The following is a 27,233-nucleotide window of genomic DNA, read 5'->3' as shown; positions in this document are numbered from 1 at the left end:
TGTCTGACTTATCTCCCAGTTTCATATCCCTTATCTCCAACAGGGCAGCAGCGCCAGGCAAGAGGGGGTAAAAAGCTCTTTATTTGAAGCTCCAGGGTGGGGCAGGGCATCCGCCTCTATCCAGAGGCTCCCACGGTCCAGTTTCCCTACAGTTCATAGTCAGGCCCCGCCACACAGTCCAGCTGTGCCCCATTCGCAGGCAAGTCAGACCTGCAGGTTGACAAAGGGTGCAAAGCCTGCCATGTCCTGCAGCAGCACCAGGGCCTGATGCAGCGGCGGCTCCACGTCGATGTCCACGCCGCGCTTCCGCAAGCGGCTCAGGCTGGGCTCGGCCACATGGTGGCAGTGCCGCACCCGCAGCGAGCGCAGGGCCGGGCAGTACTCGGCCAACGTCCTGGGGGAGGAGCCGGGTGAGGCTAGGGGCCAGGAGCCGCCTCGCCCGCGGTGGGGGAGCCAGCCAAGCCCCTGTCTCCCTGAAACTCAGCATACTTTTTCCCTCCATAAACGAGGGAGGGGGCCAAATGGAGTCATACATTCAATGTCTCCCGTGAAACCGAGACTTCCTCCTGCCTCTTAAAGGGGAGAACTGATCCTCAACTCCGCCCAGGATTTCAAGGTTTTCCCCTTGTTGAAGAAAAGCCAGAAATCTGACTGTGAAATCTGCCAGTGTGTAAATACTGGTTCAAAAGTGTTTTTTTGTTTTGTTTTGTTTTGTTTTTTGTTTTACTATGGGCTCTATGGACTAGGCAATCTTAGAGGCCTTTCCTGGTCTGAATGGGGGTGCCGTGGTAGCAGAGAAATCCAGACACCACGGTTTTGCCTTTCGACAGCTACAGCCCGCCCCTAACCCAGAAGTTAAGTAAGTGATTGTTTTCTTCCCAACCCACCGATCCCATGCCATGCCCAGGCACCTGACGCCGTCGCTCCCGACGCGGAGGCAGCCGGTTAGGTCGAGGTGCTCGAGTTCCGGGCAGTTCCGAGCCAACTCCTGGACGGCGGCGTCCCCCACATTGGCGTTGACTGCCAGCGAGAGGCTGCGGAGGCCCGCGCCGCGCCTCTGCGCCAGGTATACGATGGCCTCATCCTTGAGCTGACGGCAGGCGGTGAGGTCCAGCTCCTCAAGCGCCGGACAGCGGTCGGCGAGGCCGCGCAGCGCCAGGCCATCTACCCAGTCACAGTGCGCGAGCGAAAGGCGCTGCAGGCGGGGGCAGCCCTCCGCCAGCGCCCCCAGCGCGCGGCGGCTCAGTTGCCCGCAGCCGGCCAGCGCCACGCTCCGCAGCTGTGGATTCCGCGTCAGCACCGGCACCAGATCCTCGTCCGACAGCCATTCGTGACACGGCGCCAGCGCCAGCTCCTGCAGCCCCTCAGCGTCCCGCAGCAGCCAGGCCAATGCGGCCCGCGGGATCTGCGGTCCCACCTGCGGGCAGAGAGGCACCTCGACTCTCAGCTGGTCCCGGGGGCGGGACGGGTGCCGCCTCTCCGCACCTGAAGAGTTCTTCCCCGGGGGCAACCCGCCCTCGGGGCTTGCCATCTGCTCTCCCAGGAGAGATCCCAAGTGCCTACAGAGTTGATACCCGGTACTGCCCTTTGAGAGTACTTCCCGCAGGGGGGCTCGCTTCCCGGGCATTCCTGTAGGCCCGGGAGGACGGGTAAGGGTAGACAGCTGGGCTGGGGGCTGGGCTGGAGGCGGGGCGGGGGCGGTACCCCGACGAGGCGGGGCTCTGGCCCCCGGCTCACCTGAGCGGCGTCGAAGCGGCGCAGCCCCGCCAGGTGCAGCTGCACTAGCGCCCGGAAGGCCCGGCTGACGCGCTGCAGCCGGAGCAGCTGGCGCAGCGGCACCCGGCTCAGGATGTGCGGGAGCAGCACGTCTTCCCAAGGCAGGTCCAGGAGCCTGCGGGTAAAGGGGCGGTGGCGGTGGCGTCCCGGGCCGCTGTCACCTGCGAGTCCGCCTCGGTTATGTTTCTGCGCCCGGGCTCCTAAGAACGGCCCCCAGACACGGCCCAATTCAGCTCCCCTCCCCTAGGTCCTTCTTCCCTTTCTCGGCCCCTCCGGTGCTCGGTACCTGACGGCTCCCGGCTCTTGCTCCCCTCCGGACGGCTCCATCGGTGGCTCCATCGGCTGCCTATTGCGCGTGCGCAGTAAGGTCTTCTCGCTTTGGCCGTGGAGCGGCCTCAGCGAATCCGCCTCCTTGGGCTGCAGAGACAGACCGATTCAATCGAGTGCGGTCTCACTGAGGATCCTATCTGAAAGCGTTCCGGATGGATCTCGAAACAGAGAGCGGAACAGACCGATGGCGTAACATCAGATCTCGCTTTCTCGGCTACAGGGCTTGAGAACTGAAGCTGAAGAACGCGATGGTGCAGAAGAGACTGGCTGTTTTTTCGTCTTGGGCCAGTGGCCGCCTCTGAGTGAAGTGGTGATGGGAGGAGCAGGCAAAGCCAAACGCAGAAGGGGCGGAGCCAAGACTCCAAGGTTCTGGGCCTACCCTCTGCCCTCTGATCGCGCTTAGCGACTTTGAAAAATGGGGAGAAACTATCCAGGCTTTTACTCTCTGGCACGTAGTAGGTGCCCAATAATTGTTGAATGAATCGAATGGGCGAAGCTAGAAGTATTCTTCCTTCATCAAGCAAACTTGCCCAAACCTCTCATTCCTGGTTAGTTGTGACGTACAGAGCTGTCCAGCCCCGTCCACTCCCAGAAGATTTGGAATGGGTTTGCACCTCGAGGGGAGAGACAGAAGGAGCTAAGAAGGACTGTCTCTCCAGCTGGGTCCTTATCTTCTCCCCAGGAGGTCTAGAGTCCTGAGAAGAATGAGTGCTCAACCCAGCCCACCAGGACTACCACTTCTCGGTTGACCTGGGGATTTAGTTGTGGGATTTGGGGCTGGGCCCGCTCTGGGGGCAGTGATGTCCCACAACTCTAAGCTCAGACTCTGGGCGGCCCTCTCACCGCGTCCGCAGTTCCTGGTTCCGGGGTCCGCTCTGGGGAACCCCCGGAGCAGTGCTTTCCCCATCATCCATTGGTGTGGAGGGTGTGAAGGACGCTGAGGGTTACTACTGTCGCCGAGAGCTGCCCCCTAGCAGGGCTGCGCTCTCCCTTCGTGCAGCCGCTTCTTCATCTCCCTCTGCATCACGAAAACTGCTTCCCATCCATTATTTCATCAGGGCTTCGGGCACTTCTGCAAGGTGAGCAGCTCTGTGCTGTTGCTCCATTTTAAAGATGGAACCGAGGCCCTGGAGAGGACGCGTCTTGTCCAGGGTCAAGCGAGTCGCGATAGAAAACTCAGGCATCCTAGTTTTCCCAGAATCCCTTCCACCCTCCCCCACCCCCAATGCAGCAAGAAGGGAGAAGCCAGAAGCAGGGAAGGACCAAAGAGAGTTAATTTGGGTGAGGGACTTGCTTCCTCTTCCTTAGCCTGCTTGGGGAGGGGGTAGGTGGGAGAACCGACCTCCGCTAAGATAGAGCCTTGTAGGCGCGCACCACCTCGCGACGCGCGCCTCCTCCTCCTCCTCGCTTTGTTCGCGCCTCTGCGCCTGCGCAGTGCGACAAATCTGGCGCTGTCCCCTTCAGCACCACGCGGAGCCCGCGCCGCCCCTCCCCGCGGTGAGCCCCGCGCGCCCCCGCCGCGCACGTCCTCGCGCCCCCTGACTGCCCGAACGGACCCCTTCTTCCGAGGTCACCACCTGCATGCCCTGGCGTACCCAAGGAGAGCAGTTGCCATAGTAACTCTGGCAGTGCTTTCCTAAAATAGCTGGGCCCCTTCTACCTTGGCCAAGGGCACAAGGGTTGCCTGCTCCCCACTTCCTCCACTCCTGGCGTCATCCCGTCTAACATTTTACCCTCAGATAGGCAGGACACCTAACTCAGACAGCAAGGAAGTTCTTTCTGACGTCTGACTAACATCCCTCCTGCTGCATCCTGGGCGAGTGGTCAGGGTTGGGTCTCCTGGATCCTAAACGCAGAACCTCTTAGGGTTTGGCCTCTCCCCATATCTCTCTCCCATAAGTTGATGGTCTCCTGGATTTAGGGGGCGGGTCCGGTCTACACCCATACGGTGTGCTTGGCGCGGACGCGTGCTCGTGGGGGCGGGAGCGCGTGTGGCATGTAACAGGTCATGTGGCAACCTCCTAGGGACACGCGTGGGGTCTGGAGCGGGACACGCGAGTGCAGCTGGGTCCGGCGTGTGGCTCGGGGGGCGGTGGAGGCAAGGGACGACTGGGGTGGGGCACGTGAGGGTCTTGGGAACAGAACCGGGGGTTCCATACATCCTCCGCCTCGTCAGGGGCGGGTCTCAGGTTGGCGGGAGAGCCCAGCAGGGACCTAGCGTCGGGAAGGGGGGCCAGCCTCCCGGGCTCAGGGCCGGAAAAGGGCGGGGGGGTGGGTGGGGGGGATTAGCTCTGCCTGAGCTGCGCGTAGGGGGGAGGGGGAGGGACTGAGAGGCAGACGGGCCTGGAGCAAGCGGGAGCAAGCGGGAGCCGCGCTGCCTTCACTGCTGAGCTGGGCCCAGCCTCTTCCCCGCCTCTCCTCGGCCCCAGCTCCAGGCGAGCAGCGGTGAGTACTGAGGCAGCTCCTGTCGGAGCTGCAGTGGGGATGCCCTGGGCCCCCATTGAGCTTCAGAAACCTGCCCGGCAGGATTGCTGCTCCTGACCTCTGCCCCTACCCTGCATTGCCACCAGGGGCCCCTTTACCCCTTTAAGGGCTGGACAAGATCTGTCATTCTTTTAAGAGGGAAGGAGAGACAGGGTCTGGTGCAGCCTTCACACCCAGAGACAGGTGACTGGTGGGGGTTGGGGGAGAGGGTGTGTGTGTTCCTGCTTAAGTATGTGTGTGAGGTACATCTGTATTTTTGTGTGTGACTAGTAGGTCTCTGTGTCTGAATACGCCTGTGTCTGTGTGCATTGGAGAATGAGGGCCTGTGTGTATATTTGGGTGTCTCTTTGTGTGTTCTTGTTTGATGACAGTATGTGTATAAAATAAGCATGTGCCTTTCCATTACACACATATTTGTTATGACTGTGAGAGTGTATGAGGGTGTGTCTTTGGGCAATGTGTATGTGTGTGTATGTGTGTGTGTGCCTGGGTCCATGTGTGCTGGAGGTGTTGCCTAGGAATATGTTCAACTGTGTACTGATATTATTTGTGTGTGTGTGTGTGTGTGTGTGTGTGTGTATGAGTGTGTGTACCTGTATAGAGAACAAGAATGTCCCTTTCCCATTCAGCATGTATACATTAGGAGTAGAGGCCTCAGTTCTCCCCTTCACCATGTGCCTCTCAGCCCCTCATGATCCCTCTATAACATCCCCCTCCATCGTCCTGCCTTTCCTTCTAGGAAGCCTGAGTTCTCTCTCACTGAGTAAGGGGCCTCCTTAAGAGAGACTCTGGGGTGGGGGGCATGGCTGTATGATGGTTAAGACTGACTGATACTCCTGATCCAGAGGGTGGGCTACCAGTCTTCCCCCTCCTCCACCAGAAGTACCTCCAAAATGCCACAGGGACTCTGAACTCACTCAACTTCTGAAATAGCTTCCTTTTTCCTCCCAAGGTGATGCTCACGGCCCCCAGACAGAAGGAAGAGAGCCTGGGCCCATTAGGGATACAATTCTTTTCTCCTCAGGCCTTCAGGGAAGTAGCCCAAGTAGGAGGCCTGATCACTTCTAGCTAGGGGTGGGGTTAATGATGCCACATTCCTAGGATGGGCTAAGCCTCTGGCGCTTAGATGGCCCATCCAGCTTTCCCCTCTCTGTCTCTGCTCTCCTGCCCATCCACCTCCCCTGCAGCTCACCCTCTGCTCCCCTTCCTCTCTTGCAGGCCTGTCCGAAGAGCATGCTGCCCCCTCACTCCCCGCCTGGCCTCGCCATCCCTGCCCCCCCAGCCTGACCCCAGGCCCCAGCATGGCCCAGGGTGCCATGCGCTTCTGCTCGGAGGGCGACTGTGCCATCTCCCCACCACGATGCCCACGCCGCTGGCTCCCCGAAGGCCCAGTGCCACAAAGTCCCCCAGCCAGCATGTATGGCAGCACAGGCTCCCTGCTACGGCGGGTGGCAGGTCCTGGTCCCCGAGGCCGGGAACTGGGACGTGTGACAGCACCCTGTACACCCCTGCGTGGCGCCCCCTCACCCCGTGTTGCTCCCTCACCCTGGGCACCCTCTTCACCTACTGGGCAGCCCCCACCGGGGGCACAGAGCTCTGTGGTCATATTCCGCTTTGTGGAGAAGGCCAGTGTGAGGCCACTAAATGGGCTACCTGCTCCTGGAGGCTTGAGTCGGAGCTGGGACCTGGGTGGGGTCTCTCCTCCCAGGCCCACCCCAGCCCTGGGGCCTGGCTCCAACCGGAAGTTACGACTAGAGGCATCCACATCAGACCCACTCCCAGCTGGTGGAGGCTCAGCTCTGCCTGACAGACAGGGCCTTATACATGGGCCACCAGCCCAACCTCAGGTTGGGGCAGATGGCCTTTACTCCTCTCTCCCCAATGGGCTGGGGGGACCCTCTGAGCACCTGGCCAAGCTATTCCCAGGACCTGCTGACAGTGGACTCCTGAACCAGGTAAGTGACCTCTCTTGGGCCCCCTGGAACCCCAGAGTCCCAGCAAAGGGGCAAGGCTTGGCCCCTTGGCAGTTTTGGGCCTGTCTGCTGTTCATGCCAAATTCTTCTACCTTTCCTAAATCTGTCTCTTTCTTGCCTTCCGTGTTTGTCCCTGCACCTTGGTACCTCTATATCTGTCCCTGTGTGGTTTTCTTTCTGTGTTTCGGTCCTGTGTTCTTGTGTCTTTGTATGTATGGTTTTATCTCTGGGTGCTTGTGTCTATCTCTCCCTCCCTGGCTTAGGGGGACACCTGGTCCTCCCCCCGGGAAGTCTCCTCTCATGCCCAGAGAATTGCTCGAGCCAAATGGGAATTCTTCTATGGCTCCCTGGACCCCCCAAGCTCAGGTAAGATCCTGGACTGAGGCAAGGGGAACAGGGCAGGGCCTTCTCCACAGCAGCTGAGGCACGGTAGGGAGCCTTCCTTTAAATCTCCCCCCAATCCTTTCCTGGGCTCATAAGTTGACTAATGCCTCTCCAGGCCTCAAATTTCCCATCTGTGTTAGGATGGAGGGTCAGGGGGATCATGGCTGGGTTGAGCACCTGGAGGAAGCTAGATTGTGGAGAGAGGGGATGGCAGGATATCAAGGGTCATTCTATAAAGGACAAAAGAAGCTGGTCTCCCTCAGGCCCCTTGAAGTTATTTGACAATAATTTGACTTGAAACGAGCTTCACTGGCACCAAGAACAAGCTGAGTTTGTAGCAGGAAGAATGGTGGCTAGACAGTGAAAGAACTTCCTGCCAATAAGAGGCAGCAGGAAAGAGCTCCTTCCTAGAACAGAATCCAGACAGGGAGCTGAGCAGGATAACCTCCTGACCAGGATGCCTATGCACACTGCAGGTGCTAAGCCCCCAGAGCAGGCCCCCCCATCTCCACCTGGGGTGGGCTCAGGGCAGGGCTCTGGGGTGGCTGTGGGGCGAGCAGCCAAGTACTCCGAGACGGACCTGGACACGGTGCCCCTGAGGTGCTACCGCGAGACCGACATCGATGAGGTGCTGGCTGAGCGAGAGGAGGCTGACTCGGCCATCGAGAGTCAGCCCAGCTCTGAAGGCCCACCTGGCACTGCCCGCCCACCTGCCCCACGTCCCAGTCCACGCCTTGGCCCTTATCCCAGCCTGGGCAGTGACAATGAGGACGAGGACGAGGACGAGGCAGGTGGGGAAGACGATGTGGACGACGAGGTGTTTGAGGCCTCAGAGGGGGCCCGGTGAGTGGGGGAGTGGGACAGGAACGTGGCCTGCTCCTTGGAGTTGGCCCAAAGGCAGAGCTGGGGTCAGAGGGACAGGAGGGGAAGATGAGGGTGGGCCTGGGAGGGTCAGGACCAAGCTAGTGGTGTAACAGGGCGATGCAGCTGGAGATTCAGGACAGAGGCCCCAGGCCTAGCAGAATGCTGGGGATGTGGGTGGGGGGCTGTCAGAAAGAGCCCATGGGGTAGGGAGTAGCCAGGACAGAGCAGGAAAGGGGTTCCAGTGAAGAACAGGAGGCAGAGTGAGGGGTCAGAATCAAGCCTGGGGGCATGGGAGCATCAACCCGGATCCTGGATCCTGGATCCTGGCAGGAGAATGGGGAGTGTGGGGGCTTTCCTCTCCGTCTCACACCCCACTGCAGCTTGGAGCCTCATCTTCTTCTCCTAAGATGTTGCCAGAAATAGAAATGGGATGGCAGGAGGGGAGAGGATCAGGGAGGAGGAGAAAGGGAGATTAGCAGGAAGGAAGAGAGGAAATGATTGGGTGCTAGGGATGGGTAAGGCTGGGGTGCCTCAGGGGGACTGAATAGCTTGGTCAGCCTGTAGTGGGGACTCCCTACCTAGGTGGCTTTTTTAGAAGACTAGTGGCCTGTGAGAAGGAGGTGATAATCCCCTTCACAGAGTCATATGAGAATTCAGTAAAATGTTAACCAAGAACTGTCCTTTGGCCCCTGATCCGAGACTCTTCTGCCCCTGCAGGCCAGGCACCCGGATGCCCCACCCTGGGCCTCTGAAGTCGCCTGTGCCCTTTCTACCTGGGACCAGCCCCTCAGCTGACGGGCCTGACTCTTTCAGTTGTGTGTTTGAAGCCATCTTGGAGTCACACCGAGCCAAGGGCACCTCCTACACCAGCCTCGCCTCGCTGGAGGCCCTGGCCTCACCTGGCCCAACCCAGAGCCCCTTCTTCACCTTTGAGCTGCCTCCCCAACCCCCTGCCCCCCGGCCTGACCCGCCTGCTCCTGCCCCACTTGCACCTCTTGAGCCAGATTCTGGTACCAGCTCTGCTGCTGATGGGCCTTGGACACAGAGAAGGGAAGAAGAGGAGGCAGAGACTGGAGCCAAGCAGGCCCCAGGGAGGGAGCCCCCTAGTCCCTGCCACTCAGAGGACAGCTTTGGGCTGGGGGCGGCACCCCTGGGCAGGTGAGTGATTCCTTTGGTTCCTCAGAACTGAGGTCCCCGGGGCCCCAGGTACAGCTGCTCCAAGGGAAAGAGCCTCGGTGCAAAGATGTAGTTTATATTCCTGACCCCTGAAAGAATGGCTAGGGGATGCGGATGTCAGTTTTTCCATGTGGAGGGCTACTACTGGCGGTGATGGGGAGCCCCTCACAGCCTCCTCCCTTGGTCTCACATCCAGTGACTAGTAAAACCATGATTCTAGATTGAAGAGTTCCCAGAGAATGCCCTCTTTTCTTCTCAGGAAGGCCCTTCCTTCCCCAGGTAGAGCCTCTCATCTGGTTAGAAGTCTTGTGACCTTTCCCCACCCCACCTGGAGGCTTCTTTCAAAGGTGCAGCCACCAGCCTCTCCCATTGCCTCCCTCCCCTGTCACCTCCCCTTTTTCAGGCAGGAGCCTCTCACCCTTCTCCAGGAAGTCCTGTCACCAGTCTAACCTTTCTGCTCTCCCTCTGCCAGCTACCCTCTCAGTCATGAAGCCATGGCAACAGGAGGGGGTGGCCGGGGAGACAGTTGCCTAGCAACCAGGAGTTTCCGGCCTCTGTCTCTGGGGTGACAGGTGGCTTTGCGAGTAGAGCAGCTGGGCGGGAAGGGAAGGGGAGGAGGAGACAGGGGATGAATGGGGTGCATGCTGACCCCCAGTCCCCTCTACCCCAGAGCCTGCTTCTTTGTGGGTGGAAGAGAAGGACCAAGGAGGAGGCTCCTCTCCCTAAAAGGCCAGAAGGGGAAAGACATAGGAGTGGGATGGTGTCCCTGCTGCCCTCAAATCATTGTTTGACCCTACACTGTTCCTCTCTGGCAGCCTATCTATAGCCCACCTTTGCCCATATTCTCAGAGATAGAGGACTATGTTCTCAGTAGGGCCAGCGTGGACACGGGAAACCTGTGCCTAATAGCGAACTCCATAGGGAGCTTTGGAGAAGCAGTCAAAATTCCCACAGCAGAATGAGGGATGTGGGTTAAATTTGATGTAGGAATACCACAGAGAGATAGTAAGTATGGAATCAGCTGATAGGACCTGTACAGTGTCCTCTGGAGAAAAGAAAAAGACTTTCCCCATGCCCCAGTCTCGCCCTCTCTGCCTTCCGGGTTTGGAGGCCCAGGAAGGATCCAAATGGCCCCAGAGGGACTGCCTCACCTCTGAGCTGGTGTTCTACCCTGGCAGCGAACCACCGCTGAGCCAGCTGGTGTCCGACTCAGACTCAGAGCTGGACAGCACAGAGCGGCTGGCCCTGGGAAGCACAGACACCTTGTCCAACGGGCAGAAAGCAGACCTGGAGGCTGCACAGCGCCTAGCTAAGAGGCTCTACCGACTAGACGGCTTCAGGAAGGCTGATGTGGCGCGGCACCTGGGCAAGAAGTAAAGCCGCTGGTTGGGACTTCGAAGGGAGGGGTGGGGGGAGAATGCATCCCGGACGGTCACACCTCCACATCCCCTCTAGCTAACTGCCCCCATCTGGCTCCTTGACCCTTTCTCCTGAGACTCCACCTATCTGTCTGTCCTGCCCACAGCAATGACTTCAGCAAACTTGTGGCTGGCGAGTACCTCAAGTTCTTTGTCTTCACTGGCATGACTCTGGACCAAGCTCTCAGGTGGGTGGTGAGCCTTTGGAGGGTGGCCCCCACTCTCTGGACCTGGTGTGCCTCCTCCGAGCCCCTGTGCCTCTCCTAAGCTGCCCTGATGTCATCCTTCCCAGGTTGGCTGGGCATGGCCAGAAGTTGGGGCTGCCTGGTTAGGGGACCTCGTGTAGGGGTGATGTGCTCCCTCTTCCCTTATCCCCAGGGTGTTTCTGAAGGAGCTGGCCTTAATGGGTGAGACCCAGGAACGGGAGCGCGTGCTGGCCCACTTCTCCCAGAGATACTTCCAGTGCAATCCCGGAGCCCTGTCCTCAGAGGGTGAGGAAGCCAGGGGGCAGGGGTGGTCACTGAGGCAGATGGGCACATGTGTGTGCATAGGAGCAGGAGTGTGTGTGGAGGAGTGAATGCATGCACAAGCTTGCAGGCCTGTGAGCATGCATGTGTGCAGTGCTGACATGGCTGCATGAATGTAGAACTGTGGGTGTGGGCAGGCTTTGCTGGGGTCTATGGTGTGTTGTGAAGAGCAGGTGTGTTTGCATGCCATTGTTCACATACAATGTGATTTGGCTGCACTGGTCAGCATAACTGGCTTGTGTGTAGTGCATACTCACAGAGGCATGCAGGTGTTGGGGATGAGGTCCCTTTTAGGGATCTGCTGGAAAAGAGATCTTTGGCATGAGGAGGTAGGGTTCACTATGGGGATGTGAAAAAGTATGACTATGTACAAAAGTGTGACTATGGGCCAAAAGGGACAGGAGATGAACTGGAAGGCTCTGGAGGATAGCTGTGGGAACGAGTCCCTGGGAGGTGGCCCTGGGAGATGGCCGAGGCTGAATGTCAACTCTCCCCTAGACGGTGCGCACACGCTGACCTGCGCTCTCATGCTACTCAACACCGATCTCCACGGCCATGTGAGTGGGGGTGGGGGGGTGCTGGCGGGAGGGAACCCAGAAAACAGACTTCGTCCAGAGACTTCAAGGCCTGGGGCCCAAGGCCCCCCTCACAGGCCTCTGTGCCCTCACTTAGAACATTGGGAAGCGCATGACCTGTGGAGACTTCATCGGAAACCTGGAGGGCCTCAATGAAGGCGGAGACTTCCCCAGGGAGCTGCTCAAGGTGGGGGGGCGGGGGTGAGGGGAGGAGGGGTAGGGTAGAGGTTGCTGGAGTGGAGGGATGGGGGCCTGTCGGCAGCGTGGAGGTGGAGGAGGTGAGGGGCTTGGATGCCCCCCAGCTCTAGCGCTGGATCCTCTAGTGACTCAGCTCGGGTACCTCCCCCTCCCCCAACCCCCACACGCCGGCTCCCCCGGAACATGCGCACTGGCGTGCAGTTGGGGCCGCGCGCAGTGGGGGAGGGGAGGCGGCTCTCAAAAACCAGCGATCAGGCGGCCTTGAACCCTGCTTTGGCCTTCTTCAGTGCCTCTCCTCCAGTATTCACTGAGGGTGGGAGGGGCCCCAGCGTAGGGCGGGGACACACAGGTGCACTGCTTCCCTCCTCCTGCTCCGCCCTTACCCCAGGACAGATGGCCACAAAGGCCCTTCTGGTACCAATGCCCAGGAGGGACCCAGAGGTAGAGGGGTCCAAATGGGACAAAAGCTCTTCCAAGGTCTCAAAGCCAGTTACATTCAACCTGGGACTAGACACTGCTCTTCTGACTCCCTTGTTGCCCAGCCCTGCTCTCAGACGCCAACACTTGAGGGGTTTAGCTACACAGGGAGCTACACTGGGACTGGTGTGCGTGGGAGGAGAGGGTGTCCCTGTCCTGTAGGTTCACTCTTTTCTCTGATCCGTTGGTTTTATGCAAGGAAGCTTGGACTCACTTGAAACCTCTAGGGTTGGCAAAGGGGTCTCTGGGCCGTCACATACGTGTGACTGCACAGGAGTGTCTTTGGGTGCGACTGTGAGCTTCGGATGTGTTAGGCTTCCGAGTTGGGGAATATATCAGAGTGGGAGGTGTCCATTGTGAGTTTGGGGTGTCAAAGAGTTGAGGTATATGTTTGAGTTGAGTTGCATATATATGCTTTTCGGAGTTGGTAAATCAGGGGCTTCGGCTTGGGGTATGTTTGTGCTTTAAGGGGTTACGATATAGTGTGTCTGAGTTGGGGTGTACGTTGGGTGTTTCTGTGTATTAGGGTGTATATCTAAAAATTGGCTGAATTATGCCATGCATCCATGAATAGGGGTTGCATGAGTTAAAGACTAAATTCTGAGGTGAGCATCAGAATTTGTAGTGTCTGCGAGTCGGGGTGAGTGGATTGGTGATCTCGTTAGTTGGGGTTTATGTAAACTGGGGTGTGCGTACGTGAGTTGGGGCATACAGCCTCGGGCGTTCGAGCTATCTTCGGCTGGGTGAGTTATGAGGCTGGTGCGATTCCACGCTGCCTCCGTCCTTTGCCACCCCTCCCGCGTGTCCTGTCCTGCCTCGGGGGTGGGGGCAAGCGGCCAAGGGGACGCGTTCCGACCTCCTCTGCCGCTGGTGCCCCAGCCCGGACCGGCCGGGAGGGAGCTGCAGACCCTTCAGGGTCCGCCCACCTTGGCAGCGGCGGGCCGAGGGGCTCCCGGCGCCCCGCCCCCGCCGCCGCCCGGCCGGCCCCCGAGGCCCCGCCCCCGTGGCCGCGCGCCGCGGGCCCCCGCGCGGTCGGGCGCCTCCATTTTGCGCCGTCCCCGCCCCCAGCCCTCGCCCTCCCTCCCCGTCGGCGGCCCCCTCCCGCTCGCGCCCAGCCGCAGAGCCGACAGCGCCGCCGCCGCCGCCGCCGCGCGCTCCGTGCGTCGGTGGGAGCCGGGCCGGGCTCGGGCCGGGCCGGGCCGCTCGCGCCGGCTGTCGAGGGAGCCGTCCGCGGGCCGTCCGGGCCGTCCGGGCCGAGGGCGGGCGGGGGCATGGCCGGGGGCCGCGGCGCGCCGGCCGGGCCAGCATGATCGGCGTCAACAGCATCCACAGCAGCGCCGGGCGGCTGCGCTCGCGCTCGCTGTGCTCCGTGCGCTACGGGCGCACCCACCGCGGCGCCGAGACCCTGTGCTACGGCTGGCCGCAGCGCTCGCGCAGTCTCAAGCCGGTGCTCTACACCGACCTGGTGGTCAGCCGCCTGCAGAGCCGCAAGAAGAAGAAGGCGGTGAGGGCGTTGGGGCCGCGGCCCACGCCAGGCTGGGGGGCGGCCGAGGGGGTTGTGCAGGGCGGCGGAGCTGCGGGGGCGTCTGAGGGAGGCACCGGCCGGACCGAGCGGGGAAGCCCGGCAGGGACAGAGGCCGTGGGTAGCCAGGAGTGGGCATGGACTGGAGGGGGAAGGGCACAGACCGTCGCATTAGGTGGGCATCTCCAAGCAAAGGGCCTTTGGGTCTTCCAGCTGGGAGCGTGACGGGGCTCACCGATAGGGCTCAGGACTTTGGAAAGAAGACGTGGTTGTGGGCCAAAGAGGGTCCTCCGAGGGGGCGGGGGATGAACTGGAAGGCCGCAGACGGGGTGGATCTGGGTGGCCACTTCAACCTCCTGGCCAGAGTTGGAGAGTGAGGGTGTGCTGGGAGGGCTGTGTGTGCATAAGGCTGGGACGTGCTGTGTAGGGGGTGGAGGCTGTGAGATGTACCCACCCCTGGATAGGGTGTGCATGTGTGGGATGCTGGGCTAACCTTGTGGCTGAGTGTGACAGTGGGCAGTGAGAGAGGCAGTGACTGTGGTATGTTGGTGGTGGGGTGGGGGGCTGTGTCCCATCGCGGAGAAGGCACCGACGTCACCACTGCACCCAGCTCACGCAGGCAGCATCACACGCCACACGCTTAGCCCAACACGCACATGCTGGGGACACACCCACTCACAGACAGGCTGGTGTAATCGCCCCCACAGTGGGAGGTGCAGCTGTGGACTCACACTGCAGGCCACTCCCAAGAAGGGTCCCCTCTGCAACTCCTGGAGCCCATGCTCTACTGACTACCCTGCTGCCCCCACAGGTCCCCCATGACAGATGTACAGAAGGGCAGTGACTGCTTCAGGAGGTCACAGAGAGCTTGGGGTGGGCAGGATTTGGAAGCTAAGACTTCTGCCTTTTAGACTGGTGTTCACTCCACAATCCTGGCATTAGACTTGCTGTGGCTGTCTGGGCTGGGTTAAGTGCTCAGTTTGCCCAGGGGTTAGGAGCCATGAGAGTATGTTCTTTGTTAGCCAGAGAGGGAGGTGACAGAGTGAATACCTGTTGCCGGGCCTCAGTTTCCCCATATGTTGTGTGGGGTTTATCCTATGGAAACAGGGCCAACACACACGATTGGGGAAAGGAGAGCTTCGTGGGATGCTCTTTTCTATTCCTTCCAGGGCTGTGCTTCTCCCACCCAGGATCTGGGTTGGATGACCCCTCAAAATAACAGCAAAGATAATAGAAGCTGCCATTTATTGTGCATCGATCATATGCCTGGGTGCCCTATGCTGATTGCCTGCCCTACGTTACACACCGTTACTACGTTTGTTCTCCCCATGGATACTTGCCCAAAGTTCTGCAGCAGAAGTGACACAGTATTGTGTCTTCCGTGTCCCAGTTCTGTTTCAGAGCCTGTGTTCTTGCTCATTACACCCCCTGCTGCCCCACACTCCCCATTGTTTCCTCTCCTGAGTTGGGAGGGAGGGCTCTGAGCTCTGGCATTGGGGTACATAGTTTGCCTCCCCCAGGAATGACCCATACCTGCCTGATTTGTTCCTCCCCACCAGGCCTTGTACAGCTCCATCAAGAATGAAAAGCTGCAGTGGGCCATGTGAGTCCTGGGGCTGTGTGGTGAGGGAGCTGGGGTGTGGGGAAGGGGCTGCCCCGAGAGGCTGAGTGTGCTCAGGCGGCCCCTGTGAGTCCAGGCTGGGTTGTGGGGCAGGGTAGGCGGGTGAGGCCATGAGAAACACTGAGGCTGCCTCACTTCCTTCTTTGGAGATGGCTGCCTGGGCTTGGGGTTCTGTGTCTCTTCTCTAGCTGGGTTGTTATGACAAGCTAGGTTGGGGTGGGTGGCCACTGTCAGCAGGCCTGGGAGAGGAGTGCTGAAACTATAAAGGGAAGGTCCCCTGGCAACTCAAGTGGGAAAGCAGAAGTCTCTGGAAGTAGAGCCCTGACCAATAGCACGAGAGGCCCCTCTCGGGTCCTAGGGAATCCAGAGTATCACAGAACAAGGGACAACGTTGTCTACTCTTGGCAGTCTCAGTGGAAACAGACTCAGAGTTGAATCTTAGAGGAGTCCCAATTAAGGGAGGAGGTCCAGTTTCAGCCTTGGGGCCCCCTGTCTGAGGGGCAAAGCCTCATCTAAACAGTCACTACGATCACTCATATTTGCTGGTATCTGCTGGTAGTCCAGGCACGAGTCACTTGGGTTGGGGGCTCCCAACCTGCAGGAGACAAGACCTCAGAGGAGGCAGAGCTCCGGACTGGCGTGCACACTGGGACTTGGGGCAGGCCTTGAAGGAAGGGAAGCATTTGGCGAGAGGGGAGTTAATATCTGGGAGGCAAATAACTGTGTGGTGGCTGAAATGAGTGTGGGGTGAGGAGACCAAAAGGAGGCAGGCCTGGCTGGCTGGAGGGTGGAAGGAGAAAGAGACAGTGTTGGCAGGGCATAGACTCTACGTGGGAGGTGATAGGGAGCCACTGCAGGTTTTTGATCAACAAAGTGACAGGATAGAACCTGACTCTTTAGATGATAACAGAGCCTGCTGACCAAGAGCTACTCAGTGATCACTAGGAAGCTACTTCTGCCACCATTTAGCCAACAAACTATGAGCAAAGGGTGTTGCTGGGTGTGGTTGAGACCGCTGAGTCAGATGTGCATCTGCCCTTGTGGAGTAGGGTGGGGGGGTTGGTGTGTGTGTGCAGAAACAGAGAGGATGGGGACGAAGGGACAGTCATGGCCCTACCGTGCCAAGCTCTAACATGTGAGGAGATGTGCTACCTAGAGGAATCTCACCTGAGCAGGGGGCACAGCTACCCCCAGGGAGATGTGGTGTGAGGTGGGAGATAAGGCTCCAGCAGCCTCGGGTTGAGGGGAGCCACACCCTGTGAGGGGCAGACAAGGGGGTGCTTTCCTGGGTGGGCAGAGGCTAGGGCTGAGGGGGGGGTCATGGCTGCAAGGCCAGCCCCCTCTGAGGTGATCACACCTGCAGAGACGAGGAGGAGCTGAGACGCTCTCTATCTGAGTTGGCCGACCCCAACCCCAAGGTCATCAAGAGGGTCAGCGGGGGCAGTGGCAGCGGCTCCAGCCCTTTCCTGGACCTGACTCCTGAGCCTGGGGCTGCAGTCTACAAGCATGGGGCACTGGTGCGAAAGGTGCACGCAGACCCTGACTGCAGGAAGAGTACGTGGCTGGGTGGGGAGGGTCTGGGGGATGGAGGGGAGGGGGCCTGTCTCAGGCCCCCTGACCTGTCTTCCTTCCCCCCAGCACCTCGGGGCAAGCGGGGCTGGAAGAGCTTCCACGGGATCCTCAAGGGCATGATCCTCTACCTACAGAAGGTGCGGGGCCAGCCCAAGGGGTTGGGGTTGAGCTGGCTCAGGGGAATGTGGGTGGGCTGGGCTAGGCGGGGCAGGGACCATGGCCAGGACAAGATGGGCACCCTTGTAGGAGGAGTATCAGCCCGGGAAGGCCCTATCAGAGGCGGAGCTAAAGAATGCCATCAGCATCCACCACGCACTGGCCACGCGTGCCAGCGACTACAGCAAGAGGCCCCATGTCTTCTACCTGCGCACTGCTGACTGGCGGGTCTTCCTCTTCCAGGCCCCGTGAGTGCCCTCCTCCTGCCATCTGGACCGCTTTGCCCCTCTCCCACTGTGCTCCCCTCCCTTGTCCCTGGATTGCCTCATTTCTTCCCAGGCCACACCCTGAGCCAGGCCAGGCATCCCTGGACAGGAATCCTGGGCCCAGGCCCTAAGCGGCAGTGTGGTCTCCCCAGGAGCCTGGAGCAGATGCAGTCCTGGATTACTCGCATCAATGTGGTGGCTGCCATGTTCTCTGCACCCCCCTTCCCAGCTGCTGTTAGCTCCCAGAGGAAGTTCAGCCGCCCTCTGTTGCCCAGTGCTGCCACCCGCCTCTCCCAGGTACCCCCAGCTCCATCCACTTGGTGCCAGTGGGATGGAGTGGGGCAGGCCCAGCCCGACTGCGGTGTGGGATTATGTAGATGTCCACCACACGGGGACATTGGCCTGGGGCGGGGGTGAATGAACGCTGAATCATTTCCACTCCAGTTATGAAGGTGTTAAACTAGACGCGGTGTTTGCCTGTCCAAAGGATGGGGCACCTTTTTAAAAAACTTTGCACAAAGGCACTACATGTACTAGAGTGACCCTGACTGCACTCCCCCTGGCCTCTAGGAGGAGCAGGTGCGGACCCACGAGGCCAAGCTGAAGGCCATGGCAAGCGAGTTGCGAGAGCACCGGGCTGCGCAACTGGGCCGGAAGGCCCGGGGCAAGGAGGCTGACGAGCAGCGGCAGAAGGAGGCCTACCTGGAGTTCGAGGTGAACCTCCCGCCCTATGGCTCCTTTCTCCATCAGGGAGGTTCAGGCTAGTGGTTAAGGGCACAGGCTCTAGGAGGATGGGACCAGCTGGGTGACCTTGGAAAGACTGCTTACCCCTCTGTGCCTGTTTCCTTTTCTATGGGCCAGGGATGACATTCCATACCCACTAGGGTAATGAAGTGAGATGAGGTCTGTCAGGTGCTGAAGTGCTCACTTTTCCCAACTAGTCCAGGCTCCAGAAGTATTACCTGTTATAATATGCAGCCTCAAGAGAGCCCAGAGAGGATAACCAACTTACCAGGGGATCACGTCACAGTCCCAGGAGGCTTTGGGGGTCTCAGAGGTGGGCGAGAACCTGCCATCTCCTAGCCTTTTTTGGCACCCCTCCTTGGTCCGGATGGGGGTGAGATGGGCAGAGGGTGGAGAGCAGGCTCACAGCCACTGCCCCTCTACCTCAGAAATCCCGCTATGGCACATATGCAGCGCTGCTTCGGGTCAAGCTGAAGGCAGGCAGTGAAGAGCTGGATGCAGTAGAGGCAGCACTGGCCCAGGCCGGGAGCACGGAGGATGGACTCCCCCCACCTCACTCCAGTCCCTCCCTACAGGCCAACCCCTCCAGCCAGCCCCGGGCTCAGTGTCCTGGCTCAGAGCCTCGCACAGGGGCAAGCAGTGGGCGGTGGAAGCTCTGAGTTGAGGGTAGGAGCGTGGGGGGTTGGCACCTGCTGGGCACCTGCATGACATAGCCCTGCCTGAGCCCGGGCCGGCCTCGGGTCACCCATGAGGGCCCCTTGGCCCAGAGCCCGACCGCGCCGGACGCGGTGTCCGGGGCAGGGCAGGGCTAGGCCATGGGCCTCGGGAGCCTAGGTTAGGGGCCCCTCTGAGACCCCCATTTTGTGATAATGTTTTGCACTTTTTCGTACGAGGGGCGGGAGGCTGGGGGGGGAGGGGCCAGGGCCCTTTGGACTTTTGATGCTTTTTTTGGGGGGGAGGCCTGACGTTTCTGCTTTCTGCTGAGACCACCCCCACCCAACACCAGCAATCCCCCTCCGTCCTGGGGCCTGGCTCAGATAGAGGCCAGGAGTTGGGGCTAAGCTGGTTTTCCCTCCTTCCTCCCTGAGACTCACCCTCTCTCTTTCCAGAGGTGAAGGAAGGGTATCCATGCCTAGGCCCCTTACACAGTCGGGGGACAGCACGGCCTTGCTTTCCCTCCTTCAGTGGGTCCTGCCCTTTGTACAGCCTCCACTCCCATTAAAACTGCTCTGGACTTGCTGGCTGTGCCTCCTTCTCCTCTCTCCAGTACCTGGCTTGGGGCCAGGTTAGGCAGATGGTTCCAGGGACAAGAGTCACATCAGGGGTTGCCATAAGTTAGGAAGGGTGCTGTATCCCCTCCCTTTCCCATGAGAATCCTTTATTTGCCCCAACTGAGGGGTGGGCATGGGGTGTTAAATAAGAACTGGAATAGGCAGGGGTGCTGTACAGAGGGGCCCAGGGAGGGGGCTGGTTGGTGGGCAGCAGTTCAGTGCACCTGAGGCTGGGGGTGCCCATGGCAGAGCCCTCCTGGTGGCTCAGGGGGTGAGCCCAGCTTCTCTGCCTCCTGTTCCACCGACTGGCTCCCGTATGCACTGTCCTCCTTCACCTCTGCTAGGAGAGTGGGCACAGGGAGGGGGAAGGGAACAGTCAAGGTCTTAGGCCTCCCACCCTCAAGGCCCGGATCTGCCTTCCCGGTAGGACCCCTTTACCTGTGCTGGGCAGCTTGTCTCGGGCCTCAGGGCCCCTCAGCAGCCTCACTCCTTCCTCCAGGCCCATGTCAGACAGGGCGCACAGCAGGCCTGCCAAGTCCCCACCAGCCAGCTGGAGAGAAGGAAGACGAGTGAGATCAGAGTGGGGTCGGGAGCCCTGGGGCCAAGGGAGCACCTGAGAGCGGAGACAGCAAAGAAGCCAGGCATGGAGCAGGGGCGGGCGCCAGCTGACCTTGTAACTGCGCAGGAGGCTGCCGCTGGGTGAGGCAGTCTTCCGGTATGTGTCCACCAGACTGCGCAGCCCCAGCCGTTCTGCTAGCTCTGCCCAGCTGCCCTGGGCTCCTGGCCCATCTAGCAGATGCTCTAGATTCTGTAGGACTGCATCCTCAAGTGGCAGATCTGGCCCTGACAGGGACACACACACAGATGTGTCTGTTAGCCCCAGAGATGGACACAGGCAGGCACCTTTCTCTCATGGGACTCTCACAGTCCTGGGGCAGCGGGTGGCAACAGGGAGGGAGCAAGGGAGCCCTCCTTCAGAGGCTCTAAAGAAGAGACCTCTGTGAGCAGGGATTGGGGCCTGGCAGTGGGTGAAGAGATCTCACCTGCAGGGCTGGGTGGGGTCAGGGGAGGTGCCATGGTGTCCTGAGCAGCATTTAGCAGCAAGGTCTTCACCTGGGGAGACAGCCTCAGTTTGATGACCTCCCATCCCAGTCCTTAAGCCCAGGTGCAGCTTCTCGGGTCCCCATCCATAAGCCCAGGTACCCCATTCCCTGGTGCTTCTAGTTCCCACTAGCCTCACCTTGGTGCTACGAGTGAGGTCAAGAGGTGTATGGCCCCGGGAGCTGCCTCGGGCGTCCCTCTCAGGTCCCTCAGAATCTGAGTCACTACCAGAGGTAGGGGGCGAAGGCAGTGGGCACAGGGGCTCCTCATTCTCTGCATGGATATCAGCACCTGGGGAGGGAGGTAGTCGTGAGAAGGTACAATGGGAGCCCACATTAAGAACTGCAAAGTGGGGGTTGGGAGGCACCCCTCTTCCTCCCCCCAACCTTGGGGCATCCCATTCATATGCCCCAAGGATGAGGCTCACCAGCCTTTAGAAGGAGGCGGGTGAGAGTGGGGGATCCCAGTCCCGCTGCCAGGTGTAGGGGTGTGTTTCCCGCAAAGGTGCGGGCATTCACGTTGGCACGGAGCTGTGGGGTGCAAGGGAGTGGTTGATCACAGCACCTACTGACTGGCTGGCCGCCCCTACCCATGCATCTTCACCATCCTTGTTTCTACAACCCTCAGCCCCACCCCCTCAGCAGTCCTCGGTCCCACCTTGGTGACCAGATGTGTGACCAATCCCAGCTCCTCCATCTCTGTGGCTAGATGCAGAGCTGTTCGGCCCCCCTGCCGCTCTGCAGCCTCTACTTCAGCCCCGCTGTCCACCAACAGATCCAGGCACTCGGGGCTTCGGGCACGGACTGCCAGGTGTACTGGATACAGGCCTAGGACAGAGATACTCAGCCTATAGCAGCCATCCCCAACATGGCCCCTGACCAGCTGGCCTCAACGCCTCATGTTCACACCAGGCACTTGCCAGGTGCCCTCCCTGGGCTCCACCTTTGCCCCCAGTCTGCAGGGGGTGAAAAACTCACCCTCGAAGTCCGGCATGTGCAACAGTTGGGGCATGGTGGGAACCCCACTGCGCAACAGGGCACGCAGCAGGTCAGGGGCACTGGTGCCGGCCCGGAGAGCTAGATGCACTGCGGAGTCTCCGTGCCGATCCAGCAGTGCCGGGTCTGCGCCCACCTGCAGCAGGAAGCTCACCACGCTCGTCTGCCCGGTGATCACCGCCAGGTGCAGTGGTGTCTGGGGACGCAGGCAGAATGAGCCAGGTCCGCCCCTGACCTAGGCCCACCTGCCTTCCCACTCCTGCCCCCTCACCAATTGGTGCCCCTCACCTGGTGCAGGTGATTGGTGAGGTTGACAACACCCAGGTGCCGGGCATGGTAGATGACGTGGGCTATTTGCTCGATGACACTGGTCTGCCCATGGATGATGGCCAGGTGCAGCGGCCTGAGGGGTGGGGAGCAAGAATGTAGCCAAGCAAGCCAGGCCACTCAGAGCATCCACTGCCCTCAAAACGCCCACCGCTTCCACGATCTCTGTCCCTGGGGCTTGTGGAACCCAGACGTCTCCGGAGGCATCGCTGCACCTGAACTGAATCCTTCCGAACACCCAGTGCAGTATATAAGTACTATCATTGTGCTCTTTTAACAGCCTACAAAACTGAAGCGGGGAGCGATCAAGTACCTTGAGCACAACTAGTACGTAGTGAAGCCGGACTTGGAACCGGGTCTCTCCGACTCCACAGCCCTGGCTCAGGCTCCTTCCCCGCCCCGCACCCCACGACCTTCCATCGCGCTCCAAGTCCGGCCTGGCCGAGGGAGCCCGGGTGTCCCTTCCTCCCGCTCGCCCACCTACGTGTCTCCGTTCTCGTCCTGAGCCGTCAGCAGGTGGCGCTGTCCCGCCAGCAGCGCGCGCGCGTCCGCCGTGACGCCGTAGTCGAGCAGGGCCCGGGCGCTGCGCTGCGCCAGGCCGAACAGGCGCGCGTTGTACTCCCGGGCTGGGGGGGACAGGGGCGTGGGCGCGGGCTCGGTCCCCACCCGCAGCGCCCCGACCGCCCGGATTCAAGAGGCTGTACCTCGCTGCAGCAGCTCCGGGGCCTGCGGTTCGCGCTGGGGGGTGAGGGGGGACGCGCTCGGCTCTGCGGCTTCCTCCCCGGCATCCACGCCAGGCGCCCCGGCGGCCATCTGCGCCCCGCCCCCGCCTCCGGGGTAGCAGCCCAAAGGGGCCGAGCCGGTCGGGTAGGGGCTGTAGGCCAAGGAGGGGAAAAAGCCGAGGCTGCCACCTGCGGATACAGGCCGGGCTGTGGGTAGGAGGCACCAGCCAGGGCTCTCCCTGATTTCTTCCCCCACAACCTCTCTCCCCCTTACTCCTCCCTCCTCCATCCCCCTTCCCGCCACCAGCAGCCCCTCACCTCCTCCTCCAGCTCCTCCATAACCCCCAGCCGAGCCCCCAGAGCCTCCACCCATGTGGGAGCCACCCCCGAAGTGCTGGGAGAAGGTGGGCAAGGCTTTCCTCCGTTTCCGCTGCACCTCCTCCTTGTCTGCGGCCAGAGGGAAACGAGATGTCAAAACCCCAATTCATGCACCACGCCTCAAGAGCTCTGTCCTGAGTTTGGTCATGGCCCTCCCTCAAAAGCCCTCAGGCTGTCTCCTAGGACCACCTCTTCCTGGGACCTTCCCCACTCCTGACTTGACTCATGGGTCCCCTGATCTAGCTTTGGGACACTCCAGCCCAGGCTACTCCCCCACCCCCACCCCCGCACCCCTCCCTTCCACCCCCTTCAGCCCAGCTCCACCTTCCACCAGAGGGTAATAGGTGAACTGTTTGGAGTCGGAGACATCCCCCCCACGCTTGCGTTTCAGTTGCAGGAACACGGTTACAGGACGCTCAATCTTCATCTTGTGATAGGGAGGTGTCCGGAACACAATGGCATACTGGAGGGTGGGGGGGGCGGAGGAAGACAGAAGGTGTTATTGAGGCCTTGGCCCAGTTCAGCCTCCAGCCCTGGCCCTGGCCCTGGCCCTAGCCCTGGCCCTGGGGTACCTGTTTATGAACATCTGTGGGAGAGAAATCCCCAAAGGCCTGCCATCCATTCTCATCATCTTCGTAGAACCGAACCTCAATGTCATCTATAGGGAAGAGCGAAGCATGGCCATGGCTCCTAATAGAATCTGCAGGGCCTTTTGTCCTAGAGCTGCCCTGGCTCCCCATCTTGATACCCAGCATCCCAGGCTCCCAGCCTCACCTTTCTGCACCTTGTCACAAAGCAGATAAACCTCATCTCCACCCCGCACAGACCCAGCTGTCTTGTCCATTCGAGAAATCTTCAGGTTCGAGGCCCCAGGAGACTCTGTGGGGTGGGATAGCAATTACTTGAGGCAAAATAATAGCCATGGCCCCATTTATGGAATCAGGTGCTTTGTATTATTATTTGAACAACCCCAAGATGTACAAGAACTACTAGTATCTTCATTTCCCCAAGATGGAAGCCATACTAGGGAAATGACTTGCTCAAGATCACTTGGCTCATATGTGGCGGGTCAAGTTCAAACCCAGGCCTGTCTGACTCCACAGCTTGAGGTTGCCCCCCATGCTCCCTCTGGCACCTAGACCTGGCACCCCAGATGATCAGGATACTCACTGCTGTCATGGATGGGCTGAGAAATAACTGGCTTCAGGGGCAGGGAGAAGGAGCCATCGCTGGCTCGAAGGAAGGCAGAAAAGCGCAGCCTCACGATGCTCAGGTCCATTACCTTCTTCAGCTCCTTGGCCTCTTGCTCCAGCTCCCGCCGCTCAGCCTCTGGGTAGTGGACATACATGTGACCCCTGCACTCCTCCTCCTCCTCTACTCCTTCCATGAACACCTCCCATGACCCCTCCTCCCCCCCATACCAGTAAGGCCCTGGGGCCTGGAGCGGAGTCGCTGCCTCTGAAGTTTTTGTATCATAATCTCCATCATGTTCTTCTTGGTCACATGCAGGACGCCCAGGTTGTTAAATCTGGGTGGGGGAGGGGGCGGAGGAGTCAGAAGCTTTGTAGGCAGTTCTTTCCTCCTGAGGCACCCTCTCTACTGCCAGGCCTCAGCTCAGCCCTCATTCCTCCAGGAAGCCTTCCTGGTTTTCACTTGGGGCCTGGGGTTCTGAGGCCAACCTGTCTCTCTCCTTGGTCAGATGCTAAACTCACAGAGGCAGGCTGGGGCCTAGGACTGGGAGGCAATGAGGGGGCACCTACTGGGCAGTCATGTCCTTGGGCCCCACAGACACGGCGCAGACCCCCAGCTCCGAGCATTGCTTGCCCACCAGGCTGTGGGCATGAGCGCGAGGTGGGTCACTGTGCGTTACCAGGTCCACCTCAATCTTGGCTGGTCCCTCGTAGTTACAGATCTGGGAGGGGTGAGGGTTGTCAGTAATGCTCCTGAACACACTGTTAGCCCACCCTCCATCCAGCACCATCCTGACTCACCTTGACTGTGGGATAAGTCTTCCGACCCTTCTCACTGGAAGCCCCTGGCAATCCTCCATGGGAGGGGCCTTCACAGCCATATCGAAATCGGAAGCCTCGCTGAACGTCCCAGGGCAGATTGACAATGTGAACAGGAGGGACCCCTCTTTTCCCCCCAAGCCAGTCACACTCCCAGCCATCAGTGACCACAATTGGCAGTGTCTCTCCTGAACCACAACACCTCCATTGTGATCAGTAGCAGTCAGCCGTTTCAACCCGAAGTGGCCTCCGTGATCAGTGACCCTCCCCATGGCCACCCAACTACAACTACCCCACTGGTCCCTACAGCCGAAGTCCTCCCACACCATCCCTTCCATTCACTCACCTGCTTAGGCTGTTCGACTATCACCAAGTAGGGTCCATCAGCTGGGGACAAAGGGGCCTTGCTGAGCCAGGATTTCAGGGCCATCCCCCAGTCAGAGGGCACATGCTCCTCCCTCCCCCCTCTCTAGGACAAGGGGAGCTAAGGAACTCACTAACCTGTCTCTGGGGCTGGCTCCTTGGGCTCTGCAATGCACGGGTCGAATTTGAAATCATCATATTCAATCATGCCATCCAGACCCTGGTTTGGAAACAGATTAGGGTGGCAACTGAATCTGAGACACCGGAGAGCCTTCCACTTCCCAGCCCTGGGTAGCCACTCCCTTTCCTCCCCAGACCCATAAAAAGCTCCTCTTGGAAAAAGTTTGCAGACAGGCAGGCAGACTGACAAGCAGGTTGAGATAATCAGAGGGCATTACAGGTGTAGGGGGGCAGAGGGGACTCCGACAGACAGGCAGACAGACAGACAGACATGGGGGGCAGCCGGCCGGTTTTAGGGCCAGGAGGCGTGACTCACTGGGTCGTAGCAACTTTCCATGTCTCTGGGCTAGGCCCGGCTCTGTCTGGTGGCTCCGGCCAGGTTCTGTTTCCCAGAGTGTTTCAGGCGCCCGCCTTAGGTGGGGGCGGGGGGGAGTGACGGGGGGTGGGAGGGAGAGACAGATCAGGACACGAGGGGGGGGCGAGTGGGCCCCAGATTTGGGGGAGGGTCTGATCTCTTCCAGCCACCCGTCCGGGTGTGGCGGGCGAGATCCGGCAGAGCGCGAGATCCGGAGCTGGGCTGGGCAGGGCCGGGGAAGCGGCAGGAAAGTTAGAACAGCTTAGGAAAGTCCCGAAAATACCAGGGGGAGGCGGGGCCGGAGGGGGCGGGCCTGGAAATGACGCCACTGGCCCCGCCCCCGCGGCGGGAGGGGCGCGAGGTCGGCGGCGGCCTCCGAGCTTGCAGCGGCTCTGAGGGCAGAGGGGCAGCCAGACCCAGGGAGGCGCCCCTGGTGATTGGGCCCCCTTCCTCGTCCCAGGGCAGGTGCGGGGGGCTGGAGGGCCTTTCAAAGGTGGGGGACGCTCTTAGGTCGGGGCGAGGCCCGCCTCCCGCCCCCTCCCCCTCCCCTGTCCTGGAGCAACCTTGGGATTTTCTACCCTGAGGGAGGCCACGGCTGATTCACCCGGGGGCTTTTGGGGGGACATTCCTGCTGTAGGAAGGCCTCCTTTCCGAAGGCCTGTAGGCGGGGGCTCTTCCCAGCGGGGGCCCCCGGGGTTCTGCCCCGAGAACGGACTCTGGGGCCGTGGGGCGGGGGGAGGAACAGGGTCTCCTTCTTGGGACGGGCCCTTCTGTTGCCTCTCCCCGAAACATCTCAGCAGTCATTGGGTTCCCACACCGCACCTGCTCCGGGTGCCCACGCCCCCTGCCCCAGGCCCATGGCCGTGTGTGTGTATCACAGGCATAGTGTGCGTCGTCCCATGTGCTTGCGTGGTGTCAGTATGCATGTACCAGTGAGCAAGGCTGTGTGCAGGTGAGCGTCTGTGAACTTCTCAGTGTGGACGCGTCTGAGCGTGTTTTGATATGTAAGGGCACAGGTGAACATAGGAGTTCGTGCGTGAAGGATATGGGTCCAGGCACCTGTGCACGGGTGAGCATGTTTGCGTGTGCGCGAGTCTGAATGCATGGACAGTGCTGTGCACTCGTTCGCATACGCGTAGGTGCACGTATGGGTCCGCGTGTTTTGTTTTGTTTTTTTGTACAAGGATGTCGATGAGTATCCGTACGTCTTGTTCGTGTGCGTCCTGTGTGTGCTTGCAGATACCGCTCTCCAGCCCTGAGCCTCGGTTAGTTAAGGGCCCTCCTTCCGCCCTTCCCCGTGTCCCGGCCACTCACCGCGGCGGCGGCTCCGGTTCCGGCTTCTCTCCGGCCCGACCCACCTCGGACGGGTCGCGACACTTCTCCACAGCCACCCAGGCTCCAGCCGGGAAAGCCCCTTTTCCACCCCCGGGAGGGGGGAATTCCCGTGACGTTTCCGTGCGTCACGCCCC

The 27,233-nt window shown here is 60.2% G+C and overlaps 3 protein-coding genes across 13 annotated transcripts; 1 reads left to right on the top strand and 2 right to left on the bottom strand.

Moving 5' to 3' along the window:
* Nucleotides 1–59: 59 nt before the first annotated feature.
* FBXL15 (F-box and leucine rich repeat protein 15) lies at nt 60–9,495 on the bottom strand. Of its 4 annotated transcripts, XM_038578640.1 has the most exons (6): nt 9,406–9,484; nt 2,289–3,233; nt 2,063–2,193; nt 1,738–1,891; nt 912–1,417; nt 60–394 (listed from the first exon to the last, which is right to left on the bottom strand). In XM_038578640.1, the coding sequence occupies exons 3-6, from the start codon at nt 2,113–2,115 to the stop codon at nt 205–207; spliced, it is 903 nt and encodes a 300-aa protein (XP_038434568.1). In that variant the 5' UTR covers nt 2,116–2,193; nt 2,289–3,233; nt 9,406–9,484; the 3' UTR covers nt 60–204. The 4 variants fall into 4 exon arrangements, with proteins under 4 accessions (XP_038434568.1, XP_038434567.1, XP_038434565.1 ...); XM_038578639.1 differs by lacking the exon at nt 2,289–3,233 and having other exon boundaries at nt 9,406–9,495; XM_038578637.1 differs by having other exon boundaries at nt 2,063–3,233.
* Nucleotides 1,276–23,889, top strand: PSD (pleckstrin and Sec7 domain containing). Of its 7 annotated transcripts, XM_038578628.1 has the most exons (19): nt 1,281–1,577; nt 2,024–3,185; nt 5,809–6,545; nt 6,827–6,929; nt 7,424–7,790; nt 8,529–8,969; nt 10,166–10,360; nt 10,513–10,593; nt 10,784–10,896; nt 11,431–11,489; nt 11,605–11,694; nt 15,264–15,307; nt 16,689–16,879; nt 16,964–17,034; nt 17,144–17,301; nt 17,472–17,616; nt 17,890–18,033; nt 18,492–18,729; nt 19,173–19,304. In XM_038578628.1, the coding sequence occupies exons 3-18, from the start codon at nt 5,892–5,894 to the stop codon at nt 18,720–18,722; spliced, it is 3,087 nt and encodes a 1,028-aa protein (XP_038434556.1). In that variant the 5' UTR covers nt 1,281–1,577; nt 2,024–3,185; nt 5,809–5,891; the 3' UTR covers nt 18,723–18,729; nt 19,173–19,304. The 7 variants fall into 7 exon arrangements, with proteins under 7 accessions (XP_038434557.1, XP_038434558.1, XP_038434559.1 ...); XM_038578629.1 differs by lacking the exons at nt 18,492–18,729; nt 19,173–19,304 and adding an exon at nt 22,038–23,889 and having other exon boundaries at nt 1,276–1,577; XM_038578630.1 differs by lacking the exons at nt 18,492–18,729; nt 19,173–19,304 and adding an exon at nt 18,261–18,465 and having other exon boundaries at nt 1,276–1,577.
* Nucleotides 19,389–27,233, bottom strand: NFKB2 (nuclear factor kappa B subunit 2). 2 transcript variants are annotated; one of them, XM_038578632.1, is made up of 23 exons: nt 27,079–27,233; nt 25,726–25,820; nt 25,368–25,449; nt 25,213–25,253; nt 24,849–24,947; nt 24,618–24,769; nt 24,279–24,385; nt 24,028–24,186; nt 23,632–23,736; nt 23,430–23,515; nt 23,182–23,320; nt 22,798–22,926; nt 22,462–22,668; nt 22,242–22,383; nt 21,719–21,833; nt 21,413–21,626; nt 21,093–21,262; nt 20,863–20,965; nt 20,575–20,726; nt 20,378–20,447; nt 20,005–20,177; nt 19,773–19,884; nt 19,389–19,674 (listed from the first exon to the last, which is right to left on the bottom strand). In XM_038578632.1, exons 2-23 carry the CDS (start codon nt 25,744–25,746, stop codon nt 19,550–19,552), a joined length of 2,703 nt encoding a protein of 900 aa, XP_038434560.1. In that variant the 5' UTR covers nt 25,747–25,820; nt 27,079–27,233; the 3' UTR covers nt 19,389–19,549. The 2 variants fall into 2 exon arrangements, with proteins under 2 accessions (XP_038434560.1, XP_038434561.1); XM_038578633.1 differs by having other exon boundaries at nt 19,389–19,671.

The sequence above is a fragment of the Canis lupus genome, chromosome 28 (assembly GCF_011100685.1).
Source record: "Canis lupus familiaris isolate Mischka breed German Shepherd chromosome 28, alternate assembly UU_Cfam_GSD_1.0, whole genome shotgun sequence".
Lineage (NCBI taxonomy): Eukaryota > Metazoa > Chordata > Mammalia > Carnivora > Canidae > Canis > Canis lupus.
This window is presented reverse-complemented; position numbering and strand designations above follow the sequence as displayed.

What these genes read in the sequence shown, in the direction of transcription:
- PSD (XM_038578628.1), top strand. Translation starts at nt 5,892, where the DNA reads ATGGCCCAGGGTGCCATGCGCTTCTGCTCGGAGGGCGACTGTGCCATC. An exon ending in ACAGTGGACTCCTGAACCAG is followed by an intron (nt 6,546 to 6,826) that starts GTAAGTGACCTC and finishes TCCCTGGCTTAG; the next exon opens with GGGGACACCTGGTCCTCCCC. An exon ending in GCGCGGCACCTGGGCAAGAA is followed by an intron (nt 10,361 to 10,512) that starts GTAAAGCCGCTG and finishes TCCTGCCCACAG; the next exon opens with CAATGACTTCAGCAAACTTG.
- NFKB2 (XM_038578632.1), bottom strand. Translation starts at nt 25,746, where the DNA reads ATGGAAAGTTGCTACGACCCA. An exon ending in TTGTGACAAGGTGCAGAAAG is followed by an intron (nt 23,516 to 23,631) that starts GTGAGGCTGGGA and finishes TCTTCCCTATAG; the next exon opens with ATGACATTGAGGTTCGGTTC. An exon ending in TCACACATCTGGTCACCAAG is followed by an intron (nt 20,966 to 21,092) that starts GTGGGACCGAGG and finishes TGCACCCCACAG; the next exon opens with CTCCGTGCCAACGTGAATGC.
- FBXL15 (XM_038578639.1), bottom strand. Translation starts at nt 2,115, where the DNA reads ATGGAGCCACCGATGGAGCCGTCCGGAGGGGAGCAAGAGCCGGGAGCC. An exon ending in CAAGAGCCGGGAGCCGTCAG is followed by an intron (nt 1,892 to 2,062) that starts GTACCGAGCACC and finishes CTTTACCCGCAG; the next exon opens with GCTCCTGGACCTGCCTTGGG. An exon ending in GCCGCTTCGACGCCGCTCAG is followed by an intron (nt 1,418 to 1,737) that starts GTGAGCCGGGGG and finishes CTCTGCCCGCAG; the next exon opens with GTGGGACCGCAGATCCCGCG.